Source organism: Colius striatus, chromosome Z (assembly GCF_028858725.1).
Source record: "Colius striatus isolate bColStr4 chromosome Z, bColStr4.1.hap1, whole genome shotgun sequence".
Taxonomy (NCBI): domain Eukaryota; kingdom Metazoa; phylum Chordata; class Aves; order Coliiformes; family Coliidae; genus Colius; species Colius striatus.
This window is the reverse complement of record NC_084790.1, coordinates 85,002,853-85,022,716: the sequence shown is the minus strand read 5'-3', so window position 1 is coordinate 85,022,716 and position 19,864 is coordinate 85,002,853. Positions and strand designations below refer to the sequence as shown.

The 19,864-nt window shown below is 47.8% G+C and overlaps 1 protein-coding gene across 4 annotated transcripts in view; it reads right to left on the bottom strand.

The window, feature by feature from the left end:
- CTIF (cap binding complex dependent translation initiation factor) overlaps positions 1–19,864 on the bottom strand; it is a 148,243-nt gene that overhangs the window by 49,864 nt on the left and 78,515 nt on the right. For all 4 annotated transcript variants that reach the window (XM_062018627.1, XM_062018628.1, XM_062018631.1 and 1 more), the window contains one exon: positions 12,455–12,531. In XM_062018627.1, coding sequence (XP_061874611.1) covers positions 12,455–12,531 — 77 coding nt within the window. The remainder of the gene's footprint in view (positions 1–12,454; positions 12,532–19,864) is intronic.

Below are 19,864 nucleotides of genomic sequence, written 5' to 3'. Positions count from 1 at the left end.
TGCAGGACAGGATGGGAATTGTACGATAAGGCGAGTTATCTCCCAGTTGGGTGGAGGGATTACAGCTTATGGCATTCTGCAGGCACGTGCAGGCAATTACTGCTGCTCAGCTCACGTGCCATAATTCATTAAGCCACAGCAACGCAATCACCCAGCTGAGCCCTTTCAGGAACAAAGCACCGAGTCAATATTATCCTCTGGGGACCTGCAGTTCAGAGAATTAATTTAGTGTAATAACTCAGCAATGTTGCAGACAATCAAACCAAAAAGATCTGTCTCTAAAGTGCCTGTAACCAACATCTTGGCTGATGCCCTGGCAGGCGGGGCAAGCGCTGACTGCTTACTTGGGACTCTCATGTGTATGAACCTGTAATCCTTGAGGAATCTTATCATGAGGGACCAGGACCCCGATAAGGAGTTCTTCACCTTGCTCTCTGGGACGCTCAGCTTCAGGCAGTGCAGCTTCATTAGTAAATATGGTTTAGTCTTAGTCCTGTGAGGAGCAGAGGAGAGTTTGGCTTGATGATCCTTATGCGATCTTTCCAACTTGAGACATTATGCAGTTTCTTTCTGAGATTTATCTTTAGTGCAGTTGTTCCTGAACAACTGTGGCCTGTCCTTCAAAGTTTCTAAATCTTAAACAGGACAGTGATTGTTATTTTAACGGCATCTCTGCTTAGGTGCTTTCAGCAGCCTGGCCGAGCTTTTGGCATTATTACACTCTATGAACATCATGATTTAGGCAGATGCTAGTACTGCTACTCATCACTGTAGCCAAGTACACCACCAGAGACTTAATGTTGCCTTTAAAGAATAATTATTGATCCTGAGTTTGCTCAGAAGAGCTCTCCCATCCACAGCAGCTCTTCCCAGCCACCGTTACACTGACTCGACTCCTCTGCACCCTGCTCAGCATGGACAGACCTAACAACCCCAATGGGTTTGAGACGTTCCTTCTGCACCCCCTAAATGTCTCCCTGTGGTGGCTCCAGTAATTCCCATCAGCTCCCTGGAAGGCATGGAGAAGACAGGAGTATAAGGAGGAGGATGAAAACTTGATTTCCAGATACTGCTTCGGGGGTTCAGATCCACATGACATTAAAACTAATTAATTTGACTTGGAAAACCTACTGAGAAGGAAGAGGGTCTTTCAACCCTTTTAATTCCTTCCCTTCCTCTTTGTTCTGTTTCAATACCATTTGTTGAGTAGAGTAAATGCACTGCAAATCATTTGGCTGTTTTCCAGCAAGTACCCAATTATTCTGAAGCATTTCATTTTGTTCCAGCAAGGAATCGCACTTCAGCACTGAAATAACGTCTTGATATTATTGCTTTCTTTAATAAACATCCTCTCCTCTCACTGCAAAGCCTTTGGTAAATGGCCCTGGAAGAACAAAAGACATTTCTGTATTGTTTTAAGATCTCTTCCTTTCTGAAAAACCTCAATTAAAACGATGAAAAAGCAAACGTGTCGCTACTACAGTCTGTAATTATGAACTCATTTCTATTCACTCGCCCAGCAGGAGAGGTTTATCCCGGTGACCTCTGGGAACGAGGTTCTAAGGCTTTTCCAAAATCTATCAGCCTTAAAAACGACACGTTCGTGTCAGACACAAAACACGTTCACCTTCACCCAAAATAACTTGCAATCTGAAAACTGAGGGCCATTCCTGTGACTATTTTTATTTGTGAAAGGAGCCCTAGCGCTGGCCATGAATAGATTGGCACGGGAGTGGCTCTGGAAACAGCACAACCCTTCAAGACATTGCCTGAACACGAGCTGTCAGCTTACTGCAGAGTTTTCCAACCACCACCTTGCGTGGCACGCTCCTGAGTGACAGTCGGGCTTTTCTTGTCAATCTATGCAGCACAAAAACTACCTGGCCCACAGAGGATGTGTGCAAGTGTGATCCCAACCTCTTGACTTGCCAACGTGATGCCTGTGGGAACATGAGTGGGGTTTTCTTTTGGTAAAGTCCCACTGAGAAAGCACTTTGTAAGACAACATGCTGGGACAACTCGGTTACACGGGTATGTATCTTGGTGATACGTGTGTTTGCACATATATCTTGAAGCAGAGAGTGAAAGGAGGGTAAACAAGAGGGAAAAATCAATTTTTTTTATATAAGAGGTGACACAGTAGCCAGGAGGATGATGCCCAAGGACCCAGAATCAAATCGTAATGTATAGAGAACAGCAGACATTCACATACAGTGATATTGTCCTTTAAATACAAGCTAGAATATAGCTTTTTAACTCACAGACAAGGCTACAAGCCACAGTACTTTAGGGTCTATTCCTGGTCCCCCCATGAATTCACATGCTCTTGACACATCTAGGCATATACATTTCTTTTAACGCTCAGGATCAAATCCAAGGGAGCACACACACGTCCACAGCACAGCTGAGGACTCTACAGCTCGTCAACCAATTCCACAGATCCCACCCAGTGCCAACGGTGTGGGTCAGCTCACGTTTTGTCTGCAAGGCAACTGCCATGCACATCTTGAAATGGCACCATCTCCCCAGAGCCCTCCAAGTTCAGACAGCCCCTGCCTTAGGACATGGCACTTTCATCGACAAATGACCTACCTACCAGGTCCATTCTGGAAGAAAACTTCTAGAAGAAGGTGTAAATGAGTTGGGGGTTTCAGCATGAGCTGGCAATGCCTTTAATGGGCTCAGGGCTGAACGCTTCCATCTGTGGTGACAACAGTTCTGTTGACACTTGTTTATGAAAAAACAAGGGCCAAAAAAAGCCTCCTACACACTTCACCCAGGCTGCTGAAACACCAGTGATGGGTGTCAACTCCTGCACATTAGCAGCACCAAGCCAGCTTGGCTGGCAGACCTTGGAAGGGACCACCTGCCCAGCTGATGGGTAAAGGGTGCTCGCTCTGGCCAGTGGAGATGGGCAGCCTCGACAAGGGGTTGAGCTACATGTGGGTGAGGGATTTCATCAGCCATGTACATCTTCCAGGTACAGACACAAGCACATTTTGTTCAGACACCAGAAATACTTATGGCAAACGTGGCCTGAAGTAGAGACTGCTGTTCCTAAAGCTTCTCAGAAAGTGCCAAAGTGGTGCTTTCTGTGAGCACAAAAATCTCTTGGTGGAAACCCTTGCTCTCCTTAGCTGAGATTTTCCCTCCATGATACATAAGAGAAGGGGATGCCCAGTCTTAAGTGTTTGTTCTTGCTGAAGAGATCCCAGAAACAAATTCCTGTCCCAGTATTTCCTCCAGCACGAGGTGTTTTGGTTCAACTCCTCCCACAGCTCTTTGTTTTTCAGACTTCCTTGGCTCTGGTCAACATGGGAAGGCAAAATAAAGCAAGGAAACCTGTTCTCATAAGATGCCCAGACTCATTTTTCTTATGTGGGGGCCAGAAAATTTCAGTGAGAAGCTTTTCAGGGCTCTCCAAGCACCTGTGATTGCCACCTTTGGGAATTCTCACCTTGTCCCAGGGGAAGGGGAATCCTACCTCCTCTCCACGTGGCACCAGGTTATTGTAAGGTTGCCCACAAAGTTCATTCTTGAGCAAGACTTTTTACTAGAGTGCCATGATGGAGACTTTCAGGCCTTGTGACTATGTGTATAGTGCACAGAAAAAACAGCTCCCCAGACAGCTCATGGCAGCAAGATGCATTTCACACGATGGGGAACACTGGTGTGAGGAAGGGGTTACACAACACCATGCAAAGAGTGGCTCAATTTGCCTTATTTTAGGTGCTTGCAATGTCAGAGGCCAAACATGAGGTGGAGATGTACGCTCCATGGTAGTCAAAGGTGGTGGAGATTGGGGAAGGAGACACCTGTCCAAATGCCTGCTTCATCAACAGTTATGGACACATGCAGTGGGATTCCGAGGTGGTACAACTGGAGATACTTTACGGCATTTTATCTGGCTCCCAGCTCATTCTGGAACAATTTTCACAAGGTTCAGTGTTTTCTAGCTCCTTGCATGGACTTCATGATATGCTAGGGCATCTGAAATAGCATCTGTGACCACAGAGCTGAAGCCCAAGGGTCTCTGCTAAAGGGGAGAATTGAAATGAGGTCCCTCATGTCCCCACCAAGGCCTTGGACACAGAAATGGTTGCTTTGTTGGTGTCAACAACTCACTGTCCTCCAGACCAGCTCCTGCTGCCAGGAACAAGGTACCTAACAAACACTGAGTTTTGATGAAGTCAGGTGTCCCTGTACCACAGCCACATGCTGAAGTTCTCCTGCATTTTTTTGCTGGAGCAATTATTTTGCTTTCTGTAAAGAAACATCACAAGACCCTGAGCCCATCCATCAGGCCATTACATTTGCATTGAGGTTTCATAACAGCAGAATGTTTTGCTGGTGGTACATAAAGTCTTTCAATCAGCTGCCGGGGATGGAGAAAAACAACCTGCAAAAGCCTCCTGATGCCATAAAGTCTACTGGCAGCTTGGCAATTCAGGTTAAATTTAGTCTGCAGGACAGGGGTCACTTCAGTCACCAAGATCATTTAAAAAACAACGAATAAAAAGTCCTGTGTTGTAGACTTTTTTATGTAATGACAAAGCTGCTCTCAACAGAGAGGTGGCAACCCTGCATCTGGGAAATGCACCCGGCTCTACTCCTGCCACTGCCTCCTGGCATTAAAAAACAAGGAACAATGAAAGGAAAGGATTAAATTTGCTTAGACGAGTATCTTTTAACCCTTCTGCACCATGCCCTTTGCTAGGCACACAAAGAGAATGTGGCAAATATGGAGAACAGTAGTAGATACCTGAAGTTCAGTTCATGTGGAGCGGGGTCCTGTCGAACTTATGAAGGCTTACCGCCCTCTTTGCATTAGTCTTGAGCCCACAGAGTGCTCTGATATCTACAAGAGTGCATTTTCCCTCCACCACATGAAATGCAAAACCCTTTGCTAGCATGAGGAAAGGAGTTGCATGGCCTTTTGTGGTGTGTTCTACCAGCAGGATGGCAGCCACACCATCTGCTTTCAGGAGCGACTCACGGCTGGGCATACTTTCACTGACACCCTCGAGTGAGTAAGGGCCTAGCTCTGATCCCAATGGCAGAAACAAGAGCAGCTGGGTGGAAAACCCCTACACACGCTGCCACAGCTTGGGATACGGATGACAGGCAAAACAAATTCCCCAAGGGATGCCAAATAACAACTGCTCCACCTTAACTGCTACTAGAGTTTCTACTGATGGGAAGACCTTGTGTGCGCAGCTCTGGGGCAGGCAAACAGCTCTTAGATGAGAAAGTCTAGGACTGATGCTAGACATAAACCTGATCAAACTTCAGATGACTTCTGCAGAGCTATTTGATCACCTGTGTGCTGTAGTTATCAGGGCTGGGATTACTGCACAGAGATGGTGTTGGACTATTATAGACCCATGCCATACTGTGTTCATATGGTGTTTGCTGAGCCCAGAGCGTGATGCAAAGGCATCGAGGAGTCTTGATGGACTAAACCCCCTCCAGATTTCAGCTCCAAGAGGTCTCTCTTGTCAGAAGCTGCAGTGCTGCCCAGCAGCTCCACCCACGCTGAGTCACCCACAGCCGGATGCCTGCAGGTCATCAGGGGGTGGCTTTTTGATCATTCAAGGATTGCTCCCTCAATGGAGAGCCTGGTGCAAGCTTTGTTCTCCACAACCTCCTCCCGAGACCTAGATCCCAGCAGCATGACCCCTGGCAGAGCCTTCTCCTTGATGCCTGGAAGGAAGGGCAGCTGGGCTGGGTGATGCCAGTGTGTCTGGCCAGCATGGCTCTGCGGGCTGAAGGGGCTCCTGCTTGACCCCTTCTGATACCATCTCTGCCCTGCTCCATCACTGATTTGTCCAAAAAGCAGCTGATGGACTAACCAGGTCCCATAACACCAGCTCTTCACATGGGCATACCCAACAGCCTCATGAGAGGGTCATGGGAGTAACTACAAACACAGGGAGGAACGACCTTGTGCCAATGAAACCCCTTCGAGTTCCCTACATCTGTTAACTCTCTTGGTGGAAATCAAGGCAATCAGCCTTCTTCTGACCTTCATTCTTAATTAAATGGCTATTTTTTATCTGTTTGCTCTTCACAGTAGAGTGTTTCTTCAGCAGAAATAGCCCTCTGCCCCTGCACCATTTACCCCAGAGTACCTTGAGGGCATCTGCATCTGCTCCCAGGCAATGCTGAACTAGTGATATGTGAGAAGGTGTGTTTCCTTCTCTGGGCCTTCAAGTTTATTTTACCTTTCACTTCCCTGGGTGGTCTTAGATCCTCATACTAACAAATAGCAACTCCCCCCATCCCCCCCCAAAAAAACCCCTCCTAAGTATAAATCTTTTGCTTCACGTCTCGTCTCATACACTTCTTGCTAACAGCACCCTCTCATTCCAGCATCATACCAATCCTGCAACTCCCAGCTGACCTCAGACCTTCTCCCTGAATGAGGAGAACTTGCCCTTGAAGGAGTAAGCCGAGCAAGACTGATTCCTGTCATGTTTTACGACAGGGTAAAGTGGTAGAGTGCCCTTTATGGTGTTTTGAAAGGAAATTGTACAGGAACAATGTCCTGAGCAGCGTGGCTATTGAAAACCCTTCACAAAAGGAGTTTACCACAAGAGGAAAAGCAGCTTAATCAGTCGAGCTAATCACTGTAGGTGGCTGAGTGTCCCTGAGGGTCTGTAAAATCGAATATAATGGTAAAAGAAATATATCACAGCTTGCTTATGTTCCTCAGCAGAGCCGACAGCGAATCTGAGACCTTCCCTGCCTGGCCCTGAGCCCTTTGGGTTGTCCCTGTGCCGGACCACACTCGCCTCCAGGGCCACGTGGACGGGCTGGGGTGAGCCCCAGGAGGACTCTCAGCAATGGGCAGGGGCAGTCAGGACAGGGGTGCCCATCCCCATGCACTCACCGCAGCTAACCCGGTTCTCAGCGTGGGTGTGCACAGGAGGGGTCAGTGCTGCTTACACAACCCTCCTGCCTCAGGAAAAGGAAACCATCCCTGACAGCCACCCGGGGCTCTCTGGGGAAGAAGGATATTTCTGCCTAGCCCAGCTCTGAATCTAATTAAAACCAGAAAACATCACACACACACACACACACAAAAATTAATCCAGACTGTTGTTCTCTGATCATTTAAGTGTAAAGCCAAGTTAACGGTGGGAAGCAAACTGGGACAAGGCAAGAAAAAACTTGGGGACATTTCTGTAATCCTGTTGCAAAAGCCCTAAGTATCTGAGGCATGCTGAAGGGAGACGGGGAAAGCACATGAGCCTCTTTGCTCCCAGCCCTTCTCTTCATACATGAGCCAGAAGGACCTGTGCAGTCTTCTGCTCCATCTCCTTATCCCCAAGCTAGGGCTTACTGAAAGATGGATTTCCCAGGTGCAGAAACACCTCTCCTAAACTCCCATCCAACAGACAAAGTAGATGACACAGAGCTCAACCACAGCTAAGGGTAACAGTCCTTCACCTGAAGCTAGATGTGGTCCCCAACAGCCCTGGCTGGGACAGGCAGAGCGGCCCCTCACAGCTTTGGTCATCCCAAAGCCTGGAGACTCACCATCTGTGTGTGGAGGAGGTACAACAGATTCACACCTTTCTATTGAAAAGAGAACTTTAGATGAGTTTTAGAAACAGGAAATTGAACAACTCTCAGGCTTTTACTCCATCCTCTCCAAGACATGGGGCTGCACTTCTCCAGTCCTTGCCCATAGACTGACCACCAAGACCCCTGCGAGATACCAGCTGGTATCTATGCACACATGAGCATCTTCTTTTGGAAAGCTCTTCAGTCCAATTTGAATTTTGAACCCAACAAGATGTGATTGAACCAATGTGACTACCACAGTGCAAGCTTAAGACCTTCTCAGCAATGTTTTCCTGGTCCTCAGCAAAACTGTCCCCTTCTTTGGTGACACAGAACTATTTCAGTGCTCTGTCAACCAAATGACCAAGAAGTGGGTACAAACCCAGCTGTCTTAACCCTCTGCAGCTCCATATATTCCTTGCAAATCCTATTTAAAATGGGCAACACTTCTTATCACTCCTACAAGGCTGATGCATGTGTTTCTTGGCCACAGGGTTTGGTTAGCTGGGCCCTCCAACCCAAAACACATCACACCGTGATGCTACAGGAGCTGGAGAGAACCTGCACAGCACCAACTTGACTTGCAGCTCTTCAATAGACACTCATAAAATGGCATTTTGGGGAACTTTTTGAAAAATAAGGAGCAAAATTCAGAGCCCATCTGCCCAAGGAGACCGTGTCCCAGCAGAGCTTCTGCTCCACTGGCAGAGAGGAATTGGGTTGGGAAGGGTTGGAGGAAAGGACTGGAGAAATGGGTCTGTTGCGCCCCAGATCCCAGAGTATCCTTTTTCTATCAACTGTTTGCAGGAGAGAAGGGCAGAAGAGCTGCAGCCACTGCCTAGGAAAAGTTTCTGCTTACCTAGAGATGGTTATCAGTGGGAGGTCAAGCCAAGTTGCCTTTGGTGATATCTAGGTAGGGTGGCAGCAAAGAGAAGATTAGCATTTGGGATAATAAACTCTCATTGGTGTTTAACACTTGCTCACATGGACATCTATGAAAAAACCTTGCCTCTGCTGCTCTCCAGGTAAGAATGCCCTCCATCCCCCTCATCAGGAGGTGGCAGTTACACCTCATGTCTCTAAACCAACAGAGAAAACACCAAGTGTGGGATTTCTGCTGGGTGAGGCAGAGAGAGTGACACCTCTCCTGCCCTGGGTCTTCACAGCGAGGACCTCACCACCTCCTGTAGCCTTTTACAACACCTTGTGCAACCAAACCCTCCACCAGACATGACTCTGATGTTGATTGTTGGCTCCTACAAACGTGTCCCATGATGCTCAGTGGTCCTTAGGTGGGAAAGCCAAAGCCTGTTTTAACGAGGCCTCTAATTTGCCCCTCCCTGGCCCAATACATGGCCCCTTCTGAATGTCACCATCAGGGAGGAAAGAGGAGCCCACATGCACTCTAGGGGGAAACTGGGATAATATAATCTGGAAAAAAACACAGGCAGATTTCTAGGGACCAATGTGCTTGATCAGCTGTGTTATATGAAGTGCCAGCCTACCTGAGGGTCGGCTACAACCAGGCAAAGCCAGCTGGACCTGTGCAGAGGTCAGCCTGGGGGTCGACTCCTTGACCCAAACTGGATGTCCATTTGTGAGGGGTGACTCCTGCACATGGTAGGAGGATGCCCACCGTGGTCACCTGGGATGTGTCATCCTACTCAGGTGAGGCAGGTCCTGGGCAGGAGCAGTCAGTGCACGATGGACAGACATTGCTCGTGGGGTCTGAGGTGCTGCTTAGTGCCAAGCACTCACATTCTCCAGAAGGGAAAAAGCTACCCAATGAAAATCAGATCCCACTGTGTCATGGCACTGAGGCCACAGAGCCTTGCTTCTAACCAACAGAGCAGGACAGCCTCTATTCTTCTTGCAAGTCCACTGTGTGTCAACCCTTCTCCCTTCCTCGACTGCTACTAACTCCCTTCTGAAAAAGCAACTCTCCTTCCCTTGGGCACAGGCTCTAGACCTACTTCCTAAACCCCTCCCCCCAACTCATGAAGCCTCACTCAGCCTCTCCCAAGCCTCACTGCCTCTGATGCTTCATCCACAGTCTTGCAGTTCTGAGTCTCTCTGTATTCAGACAAGGTTTAAAACAAAAAGCCTGTAGCTCCCAACTGTTTTGCTGGCCATAAATTCTCACCCTGAGGGATGTTTCTATCACCTGTGTGGATCCACCAGCTCCAAAATGAAGCTTTTCAACCCCCAGAATGATGCCTGGAATGTTAAGATAACAGCACTGCAATAAAGTGCTATTATCTGCTTTCCCCCCCCCCAATAATCTCTTTATTTTGCCTCCCTGTTTCTACTTTTCTTTAACCATGTTTTTCTCAGAAAAAAACAATCATCCTGAGACCTCACTTACTGCTGGAAACCAATCTTAAGGAACGAGTGCTCTCTGGCAGCATCTCAAACCACACTGGAACTCCCCTCCTAGTCCCAAATACACCACAGAGGCCAGGGAACCCTGAACACCCCCAGCATTAAACCATGTGGCCCGGGGAGAGGCAGGCTGTTGAGTTCCCCAGATGAAGTCTAGGAGATGGGACTATGCCTTTTCAGCTTAAAGGATTATTTTAGAGACTGTTATTTCACTCTGCTTCTTCAACCTGCCCTTGTTAGCTTTTTGCAATTAAAAGAAGTGTGTTTTTCTGTTGAAGCTTGGACACCACAAGTGTCCATGCAGAACTGGAGCAGGACAGCATTCCTTTTGCTCTTTCCATTTTCTTTCACCCATGACTGCTTAGAGCTGAAGCAGTCCCATATCTCCTCCCACATGATGCCACATCGATAGGGTTTTAAGGCTTCTGTTACTCATCCTGGGGTGTTATCTCAGTGCTTCTTGGTCTGGGCTGTATCTCACCCTGTGATCTCTCGATCCCAGCACAAAGCAGTTTCTTTTGCTATCTCTCCTAGCCATCTGTTGGGAGGCAGGGATGCCCTGGGGAGCTGAATACTTCTGTCTGTTGATGGTTCATCTCAAGGGACCAGAAAGAACAAGAAGCAGAAATACATGTCTGAGGTGACCCCTCAGACCAGCTGCTTTCTTGGATTGGAGGGAAGAATTAACAAGTGTTTCCATGACTCTTGCCTTCAGGCAAGAGACCCCTTGGCTCTGCAGGTCTCCTCTCCTGCAGCATCAGGCATTCTTTGGACAGAGAAAGAGGAGCTGCTCAGTGAGCCAGGATGGGAGCAGGGTGCTCCAACCTCTGCTGTGATTTCTTGGCCCAGCACTGTGAGGAAGCCCACCCAGCTTGCTCTTGCAACACAAGCAGACTTCAGCTTGATTTTAATGATGTTTTGGTGATCACAGGGCAGCAACCTAGCTGAAACAAGCCCAAATCCCCCCCTTTTTTTTTTCCCTCCCCTTCCTAAATCACAAGACTAAATTGTCTTTTAAATTGTGTACAGGAAAAAAAGAAGGAAGTCCCAGAGAGGAAAGAAATCAGAGTTTGCTGCTGACAAACCACCCTGCCCACAGAAAAATGTTTCTAGGATGCCTCAGCAAACTCTTTTCAGCTGTTTTTTTGGTCTCTTGGTAAAATTTAGGAAAACCAAGCCAAGTACAGTTAACTACATCATGGCTGTTCATAAGCCAAGAAGTGATACCAACAACTATTACAGGTGTCTGCAGGACTCCCTCAAATATCTCCCCGTGAGGGATCGCAGCTCGGACACAGATTTCACATCACTCTAGGAAAAAAAGTCTATCAAGGAAAGGCTGCAGGACCTGGGGCTGGTCAGCTTGGAGAAGAGAAGGCTGAGGGGCAAACTTCGTCAACACCTGTAAGTACCTAAAGGGTGGGTGTCAGAGGATGGGGTCACACTTTGTTTTTTGGTGGCCAGCGACAGGACAAGGGGTAACAGATACAAGGTGGAGCACAGGCAGTGCCACTGGCACAGGAGGAGAAGCTCCTTTGGTGCTGAGGTGAGGGAGCCCAGGCCCAGGCTGCCCAGGGAGGGTGTGGAGGCTCCTTCTCAGGAGGTTTCCAAATCTATCTGGACACGTTCCTGTGCCTCCTGAGCGAGGGGAACCTGCTTTATCAGGGAGTTGGGCTGAATGAGCTCTGCAGGGCCCTTCCAGCTCCCACCATTAGAGAATTCTATGATTCTGTGAAAACAACAGCCACTTTTTCTCTTGTTCAACGACATTAAACTTGCAAACCCATGGCTTTAAAAATCCTTCATTGTCCCTCTTGTGTTGTTTCAGACAGAGTAGAACATGCCAGCAGAAATAATGCTGCATGTACAACTAATTCCCTTATTCCCCACTTATTTTCACATTTAACCATAGCCACGATTCCTACCAAGGACTCTAGATGCCTTCCTATAATTCAATACACAATTTACACAATTAAATATCCAATTGACCCAATTCAAGCAAGTCAATGGGCTGAAATCACCAATGCCACAGGAACTCAGCTGCCTCTTTAGCACATCCCCTCCTTCATGTAGGCAGGCATCCAGTGCTTGCTGCAAACCCCTCTCAACCATACCCACTTTGAGGGTGACCATGAAAGCCAGCAAATTTTGCTTCTCAAGAGAAAGAGAGGAAGCAAGTTGCCAAGACTCAAAGCTTTTACAGATAAAACCTTGCCAGCTGCCTCTTCTAACACATGAGGGATGATCTGACTATGCTGTAGTAACTATAAAGGGAAGAGGGAATCCTTAAGATAGTCTTGGAGCAATGTAGGGTGTAACCCAGATTTAAAAGGCAAAGCAGGAGGATGGACGGGCTCAGCATGCGAGTGCTCTAATAGTTTTGAGCATTAAACCAACACTGGCAGCTGCTGAACAGCTGTATTGTCCAAAGACACTCCATGAGACAGTGAGGGAAGATGTGTAATGAAGTTTTTAGAAAAGCCAAGGAAGAGGCTTCACCTACCTCCGGTCGTTTCGTCTCCTTCTGAACAGTTTTTTGGTGTGTGCGATTTCAGCTTCATGAGGCAACGGATGGTAACCCTGTAAAAGAGAGGGAAAAACACTGATCAACTCCAAGACCTAGGGGACATCAAGAGCATGATAAAAGAAACAGTTCCCATCCAAACATCCTGACAACATCTCAGCCCCTTTTGAAGCAGGTCTGGAAATCCACAGACTTCTTGTACCCTCTCAGGGCCTTTGCAATGAGCAGGGAATGAAGTTATCTGTAACTCCTGTATGGAAGAAACCACATGGACCATGTAGGGATGGATTCCAACATACACCATCTACAGGGAATCCCCCCTACTCCACACATGACACTGCTGATCCTGGTGCACTTGAAGCATTCACTCGCACTGGGCTGTTTCCTTTGGATTGATTTATTTACCTACAGCTCAGCTGTAAAAATGTCTGTGTGGGGATGATAATCAGCAGCCTTTTGGAGTAAGCAAACAGGTGCCACGGCTGGCTATCCTGTTGGGGCTGTGTCCTGGCACCATCAGCAAGCCAATGACTTTGTCATGAGCACCTTGCTGTGCTTGCCCCCTGTCAGACAGCCAACCTGTGCCACTCCTGGGGTAGGGACAGGCGGCACTCACCTACTAGAAACAACTGAGATGACCAGGGCATTAAATCATTTGTCCCAGGTCACGTTCAGCTGCGTGTAACTCAAGCTGCTTGTCCTCCTTCCACAGAAAGTGCCGATTCTCTGACTTGCTGTGCTCAGCTGCTGTATTTACAATCCTACTACGGGCATCGGGAGGCTTTGTTAATGTGAGCAAAGAGCTCAGAGGTTCCTGGATGAAAGGCACTATGTAAGTGCAAAGTATTATTTATTTTCCAGGGACCACGGCGCTGTCATAACCATAATGAGTTTTATTTATGCAGTACTGTACTTCCCCAGCTGGCAATAAAAGACCTGTAAAAGTCACTCTTTTTACTTCCATCACAGTCTATCTTAGCCTCAGAGCTCCAGTCGCTGTTGCTGCTGAATCACTGTGTGCAAGGAGCCATGAGGGAGCAGCCTGGGCAAGAGCAAGGGCAAGGGCTGGGTGAGAATGCATCTCATCAAGCAGCAGCTTTGTCACATTGGCATGACAACAGAACACACTGACTTAAAAAAATATTCCCCTCTCTCTGTATGAAGAGACTCAAAAACAACAGTTGATTTCAGTACCCGTTACTCAGATAACATAATTTTGAGTTCCTCTGGTGGGAGATGTGATGGAGGAGAAAAGTTGCTGGGGATGGTGATGAATTTTGGTCTGCAGAACAGAGAAATCATCCTTGAGTCCAAGACCAACGGGTTTTATTGTGATCATCCATCCTGGCCATCAGCAAAGGGCCTGGAGAAACTGCTAGTGCAGCAACCCGACAGCCCCCAGGGCAGATGGAGCCGTCCACTCTGGCAACCTTTGCTCTTCGAGATTTCCAGCAATGAAGAACTCACGAAGCCCTACTGGGTAAGTCTTGCTGCTGGCTTGCATGTCCCCAGTGGAACTTTGCTTTGGCTGCAGTCCTGAAGTGTGTTTCCTGAGGAGAGGGGTTCTCTTTTACCATTCTTCTTCACTTTTACCTCTTTCGCAGAAAACTGGACATACCATGATCATATGGTGTACCACAGGCACTAGAAAGCACATTCCAGTACTAGTCACTGCCTGTGGCCAAATTATCCTCCTCTCCCACTAAAACACACTTACTTAACACCCAGAGGTGGCACACCTGCCACAGCACCCTAAGTGAGCCCTCGTGTCTTTGTTACCTGAAGTTGCCTTGGCTTTCTTGAAGATCTGCTCACCCAGCAAGGAAGGACCTGCTCACGTTGTTCTGCAGCCCTTGGCTCATGTCCTTGCACCCAGCACCAGCAAAAGCTCTCTGATAGATCTCATCTCATCACTCAAATGCAGCCCATCTCTGGCTAATCAGGGAAAGTTGGCAATATGCTCTCCTGAGGCTGTGGTTGAGTTATCACCTAGTTAACCGGGTCTGACTTGGGCTTCTCCTACAGGTTAATTAGTATCTTTAACGCCAATAAGATCACAATCTTCTAAAGGATTACAACCTTCCTCATTACTGAGGGCTAGGGAAATTGGCTAATGGGTATGAAACTGAATGAGAAAAGGAAGGGAGGGAGCGGACACACACAGGCCAATCACATCAGCCATGCTAGTTCAGGAAATCAGGCTAAAAATAGTATAATACTCAGTAAGGTTGTTTTCAAATGTTGTACTACAACATCAGGCTACAGCTTGAGGTATAATTTAAGCTGCATTGCAGACACATGTGCAAATACAATTACCCTGGAAAAATGAAACTATCTGTGTAGAACATAAGGACCCAAAGCACTGATTTCCTCAATTCAAAGCCTTCACTGAAGTGTCAAGTGCTGCCTTTCTGGCTCTTTCCAACTAGAAACCAGATGTATGGTGGTGCACTGCTGCCTGTCCTTGCAGAGCATCCCCATGCTTCCTTAGATCTCTGCCCACCAGCAGCAGACAGCGTCGAGGCAAGAGATGGGTTAGTTACGTGGGAATATGGTTTATAATCCAAAGAGCACTCCTGGACACTGCCTGCGCCTGAACAGAGGAGAACTCCATGTCTCCCTTAGGAAAATCAAGCATCTCCATTTTCCAGCCAAGCAGTTCCCTTCCTTAGTCTTAGTCATGAGACAATGTTTTGGAAAAAAACAGTCACCAATCCCTGCTCCTGTCTATTTTGGTTACTAAGCACAGCTAAATTTGGAAGGGAGAGAAGCCGACTTCTTTTGTGCAGCAAGCTGATGTAAAAGGAAATATCAGCAACTTGCAAGAAGGGCAGAGTGGCTGGGGAAGAACAAGGGTGATGGGCAGGTGGGGATGCTCCAGAGTCCCCAGGACACGGTGAGTGCCTCGATGACTCGGTGTTGGTTTCATCTGGAGGCTGTTCTCTGCCATGAGTCACGCAGGACAGCGATGGAAGTGCCTTCACTAGAGCTGGATCGCCGAGGACAACACAGACCTGGAATGCAGCTCATGTATTTTTCAGTGGACATACTTTTTATGAAGTGAAATCCCTGAGCAGAGACAAAAGGGAACGTCTTGCAAGGCAGAAGACCACCTTCTGCTCCACAATGGATCTACAAGAAGACCTGCACAAGAGGGATGGTTTTTACTTCTGCTTGGGCCAGAAGATACCATCAAGCCCAGGTGCTCATGGTTTTCACAGGCAGGCTTTCAACTTAGCAGTGAGCACCCAAATCACATTTGGTCTCTCTCTCACATTGGTTTTAGTTTGATATTTATTCACAGGTGGCTAGAGGAGAACACAACAAACCAAGATTTCGGGGCTGCTGGTTCTCAAAGGAAGGAGTAGGGGAAAAGCAAAGAACAAGGAACCCATGGTCTCAGAAAGGATTGCAAATAGGGGTCATTTTCAGTTTTGGAGCTTTAGAAACCCTCTGCAGTTCACATGGTGGGAAGCTTGGAGCAGAATTCGAGAAGCCCATGGGACTTCTAATGCCTGTATGTGTATGTCAAGTTTAACCCACAAACATGTACACGCTCCAACAAGAAAGGCCAATAGCTTTGGAAAGGAAGGAGCATTCAGGACTGTGCTCTGCTCTCCAGGCCAGTACCCTGGAGATCAGCTATGTTGTCATGTGCATATTCATATTCAGATGTTTTGGGGAAAGTTGCCCTTGGAGAAGGGAAGGTGACGTCTGGCAAGCTGAGGTGACTGACAAATAGCCAGCTAGCACATGGCAAGGGAAATCTGTCACCTACCAGGATTGCTGCAAACAGATGGTAGAGGGGAGCAGGTTTGACACCCACGTGCACTCTTTTTGTGTTCCACCTTCCTAATGAAGGTGCCTGTCCAACCCTCAAACCTGTCCACCTGCCCGTGGGACTCCAGAAACCCGCAGCTGCCTCTCAGCTGCCCTAGATCCATTTACATCAAAGTTTAATGAAAGAACAAATAAAAAGCTTTCAAGATCTTGTTGGCAATGTGCAGCAACCCAAGAGCCCCTGCCTCTTCCCCCACTGATACCTGCCCCTCCCCAGCAACATCCCTTTCCCCAGACACTCAACCCCACATTTTAGCCCAGTAACCTGAGGGGTGCTGTCCTGGGAGAGACATGAGGAAGACAGGCAGGACCAGAGGAGCGGGATGGTTGAGTTTAGAGCTACCCTGCTATATGCAGGAGCTTTCTATTGTTTTTCTCATGACTGCTCTGCAGCAGCATCAGGTGAAAAAGTTGGAGGAAGGCACCAGCTTTGCCTCTTACTGGTGATGGTAAATCACACGGTAATTCACAAGAAGACAAGCAGAAATGAGGTTGGGTTTTTTTTTTGTTGCTGCTGCAGCTCCTTCTGTAACCACCCTTAGACAGCAAATCCCAGAGACTCCTTTGGAACCTGACAATAACCGCCTTACAAAAGGGATGGTCTCGTACAGGACCAACCTGCACCCTCCCTCCTTCCTCCTCCACTTCTGCACTTCTCAAGTGCAACTGTTGCCTGGGGATGGCCAAATTCATGGGCGTTTCACAAAGACCTGGTAAAATTATACCAAGACGTTGGTGTTCACTGCTTCATTCCCAAGGTCTTCACATCTGGCTAACTGCAGTTTGACTTTTGTGTGTGAAACTTTACCCCACGAAGTGACTCTTTTCACTCATATCCACTCATTCAGCCTTTCCTGTAGACATTGCCCAGGCAGTAGAAATGTTCTCAGCTCATAGTGGTCAATCAGGCAGGTAAAGACGCCTGAATGGGCAACAAAAGACACTCAAACCCTGAGAGTGAATGAAAAGTTGAGAAAAGCAACTGCACTGATGGAAAGAAAACAACAGTACAGTGACAAGAGAAGGAAAAGAAATGATCTGGCCAAATTGCAGGATCAGTCCACATGTGCTTTATCTCAAGAGCCTTTTATGCCCTCAAGACATATCTCCACCCCTCATTTATCTTAAACAAACGGTTGCAGAAGGCCTGAACTGAACAAACAGGTTATTGGGCCCGTGGTAGGGGCTGGGAGTTTCGCTCTGTTTTATTGCACACAAAGTTCAGGGTGGGATCTATTTTCTGGGGAGGTGGGAAGGGTGAGGTGGGGCTGGGTTCACAGCAGCCCTGAAGACGCCCCATCTACCTGCTCAAAGGTGACAACAGAAATGCAGCAGAGGTTGGAGGCAGCGTAAAAAAACATAAACATGTTGTGCTTGCAGAAACGATCTGCAGGAGCCAACCCAGGGACTGGTAACAACCTAATAAGGCTTTCATCTGCTTATAGGATGGATATTACTGTGGCAGGAAAGTCTGGGACAGCACAGACATGCAGATATATTTAACTGTTATTGTGCTGGCCCCATACTCATGGGGTTGTGCCAATGCCCAGTACAACTATCCTGGTCCTATCCAACTGCACATGAAAAACGAGTCAAAGGAGCTGTTGCTTCCCCACTAGCACCACCCCACTCTTCACCTCCACTTATCCAAAGACACTATTGATCAACACACATAAGCCCTGAGGGCACTTTCAGTAGAGACACCTCCTTGGACACCACTTGCCATTGCCTCTTCCCCTTCCAGGAACTCCCACAGCGCTGGCCTGCCACTCGCTCTCCTCTCTTACACAAGGGGAATTTTTTACCTCTTGAAAGGAGAGGGCTGAGGCACAAACCAAAGCCTTGACCCGCTTTGGAAGCCATGGAAGAATACCGAACAATGTCAGGAAGCCATCTGGAAATGATTTCCTCTCCATTAAAATGTAAGTGATAAATCTGTTCCTTCAAATTGCAAGCTATTCATTTTTCCTGGAAGGTGCTTGTATTAATAGTTCCCTCTGCATAAAGAATCAATCGGTGCTCAACTTCAACAGAACAAAAAGTGCAAGGATTGTACTCCTCACTCAAGACAAGCAGGTAAATCCTTTCAGCACTTCACAGCTGTGGCCGTCCCATCAGCTTTCACCCACAACACAACACAGCACCTGTGGGTCCCGAACACCTCCACCTTCGTCAACCTCAGTCATTGCAGCTAGGGCTAAATTAAACTATGGGGTTGGCAAAGAGGATTTCATTTCCAACCACGCAGGAGCTGGAAGAGGAGCAAAACTCCTCTGTCTTGACAAGCCCCATGGCAGAGGAGGGATGCTCCCTGGGACCCCGACGGTAGGACATGCCTGCCTCATGAGTCACGGCATGGTGCAACGTGCCTCACACGGGAGGCATAGGAAGCTGTTTCTTGGAAGATGCCCCAGTTTGGAGGATTTCCTTATTTGCTGCCTCTTTGGGGAGCACACCGTAAATCACACATCGCCAGCAGAGGCTGAGCGCATCGCTGCAGCACCCGTGCCTCCGAGAAGGCTCTTTCTTCCCCCAGAAAAGAGTGGAAGCACAGAGGAACGATGGCTGTGATGGTGATCATGCCTCTCACAGCTAAACACCGCTCGTCAGCTATCATTAAAAACACTGGTGCTCTTCCCTACAGGGCTCTGCCCTCCCACGTTGCCCCAAGGACACAACCTCCTGGATTTCCACGTGCTGAGCATTAATGCTGGTTTATACGTCCCCTCTCATGAAATGGTGGGCGTTTTAATGAATTACAGATTCTACACATGCAGTCTCAGATCCAAAGAAGTATCGTTCAGACCCTTATCTTCCCATCTGCCTTTCCTTGGTCTTCGTTATCGGCTCCTGGCAGAGCATGGACACCCAGCTAGAGGGAAGACAGCATTTAAAGTGGCATTAAATACTTGGTGGCAACTTGGTCCCACCTCATCCTCCTGCAGACAGCGCTGGGATGAGACAAAAGACACACAGAATGGCAGAACAACCCAGCGTGAAACTCCCCGTGCAGGGTGAAGGATGCAAATGCAATTAAAGCATTAGAATAATTAGGCAAAGCATCCCAAACAAAATCTACCCTGAACCTCCCTCAATGCCTTCTGCTGATTAATGACAGATAGTTTTCCAGGGTCTATTTTTAACTCTCGGCCCCTAAGCTCCTGAATTATACATAATTCAGAGACAATAAAACTTTAAAATCCAGGACAAAGTCTCCTAGGAGGAGCTGCCTCTGCAAACACAGACGAGCACATCACTGCGAGCAGGGTGGGCAGGAAGAAAAACCCAACCAGTGCCACAGACTGAGCCACCGAGATGGGGACAGGCTGGAAATGCTGCTGCATTGCAACAGGGTGCTCCAGACACACTGCCACAGACATACGGTGCCATAGGAAGAGTATAAATAACAGACAAAAGAAACCCCCTTTTGTTACAAGAATCCGCAAACCCAAAACCAGTCACAAGCTGACTTAGGAAATGGACTTTTTTCCCATGTTATAGCAAAATGGGAACAATACTTTGCGAGTGGAAGTAACTGTAATTGTTTTA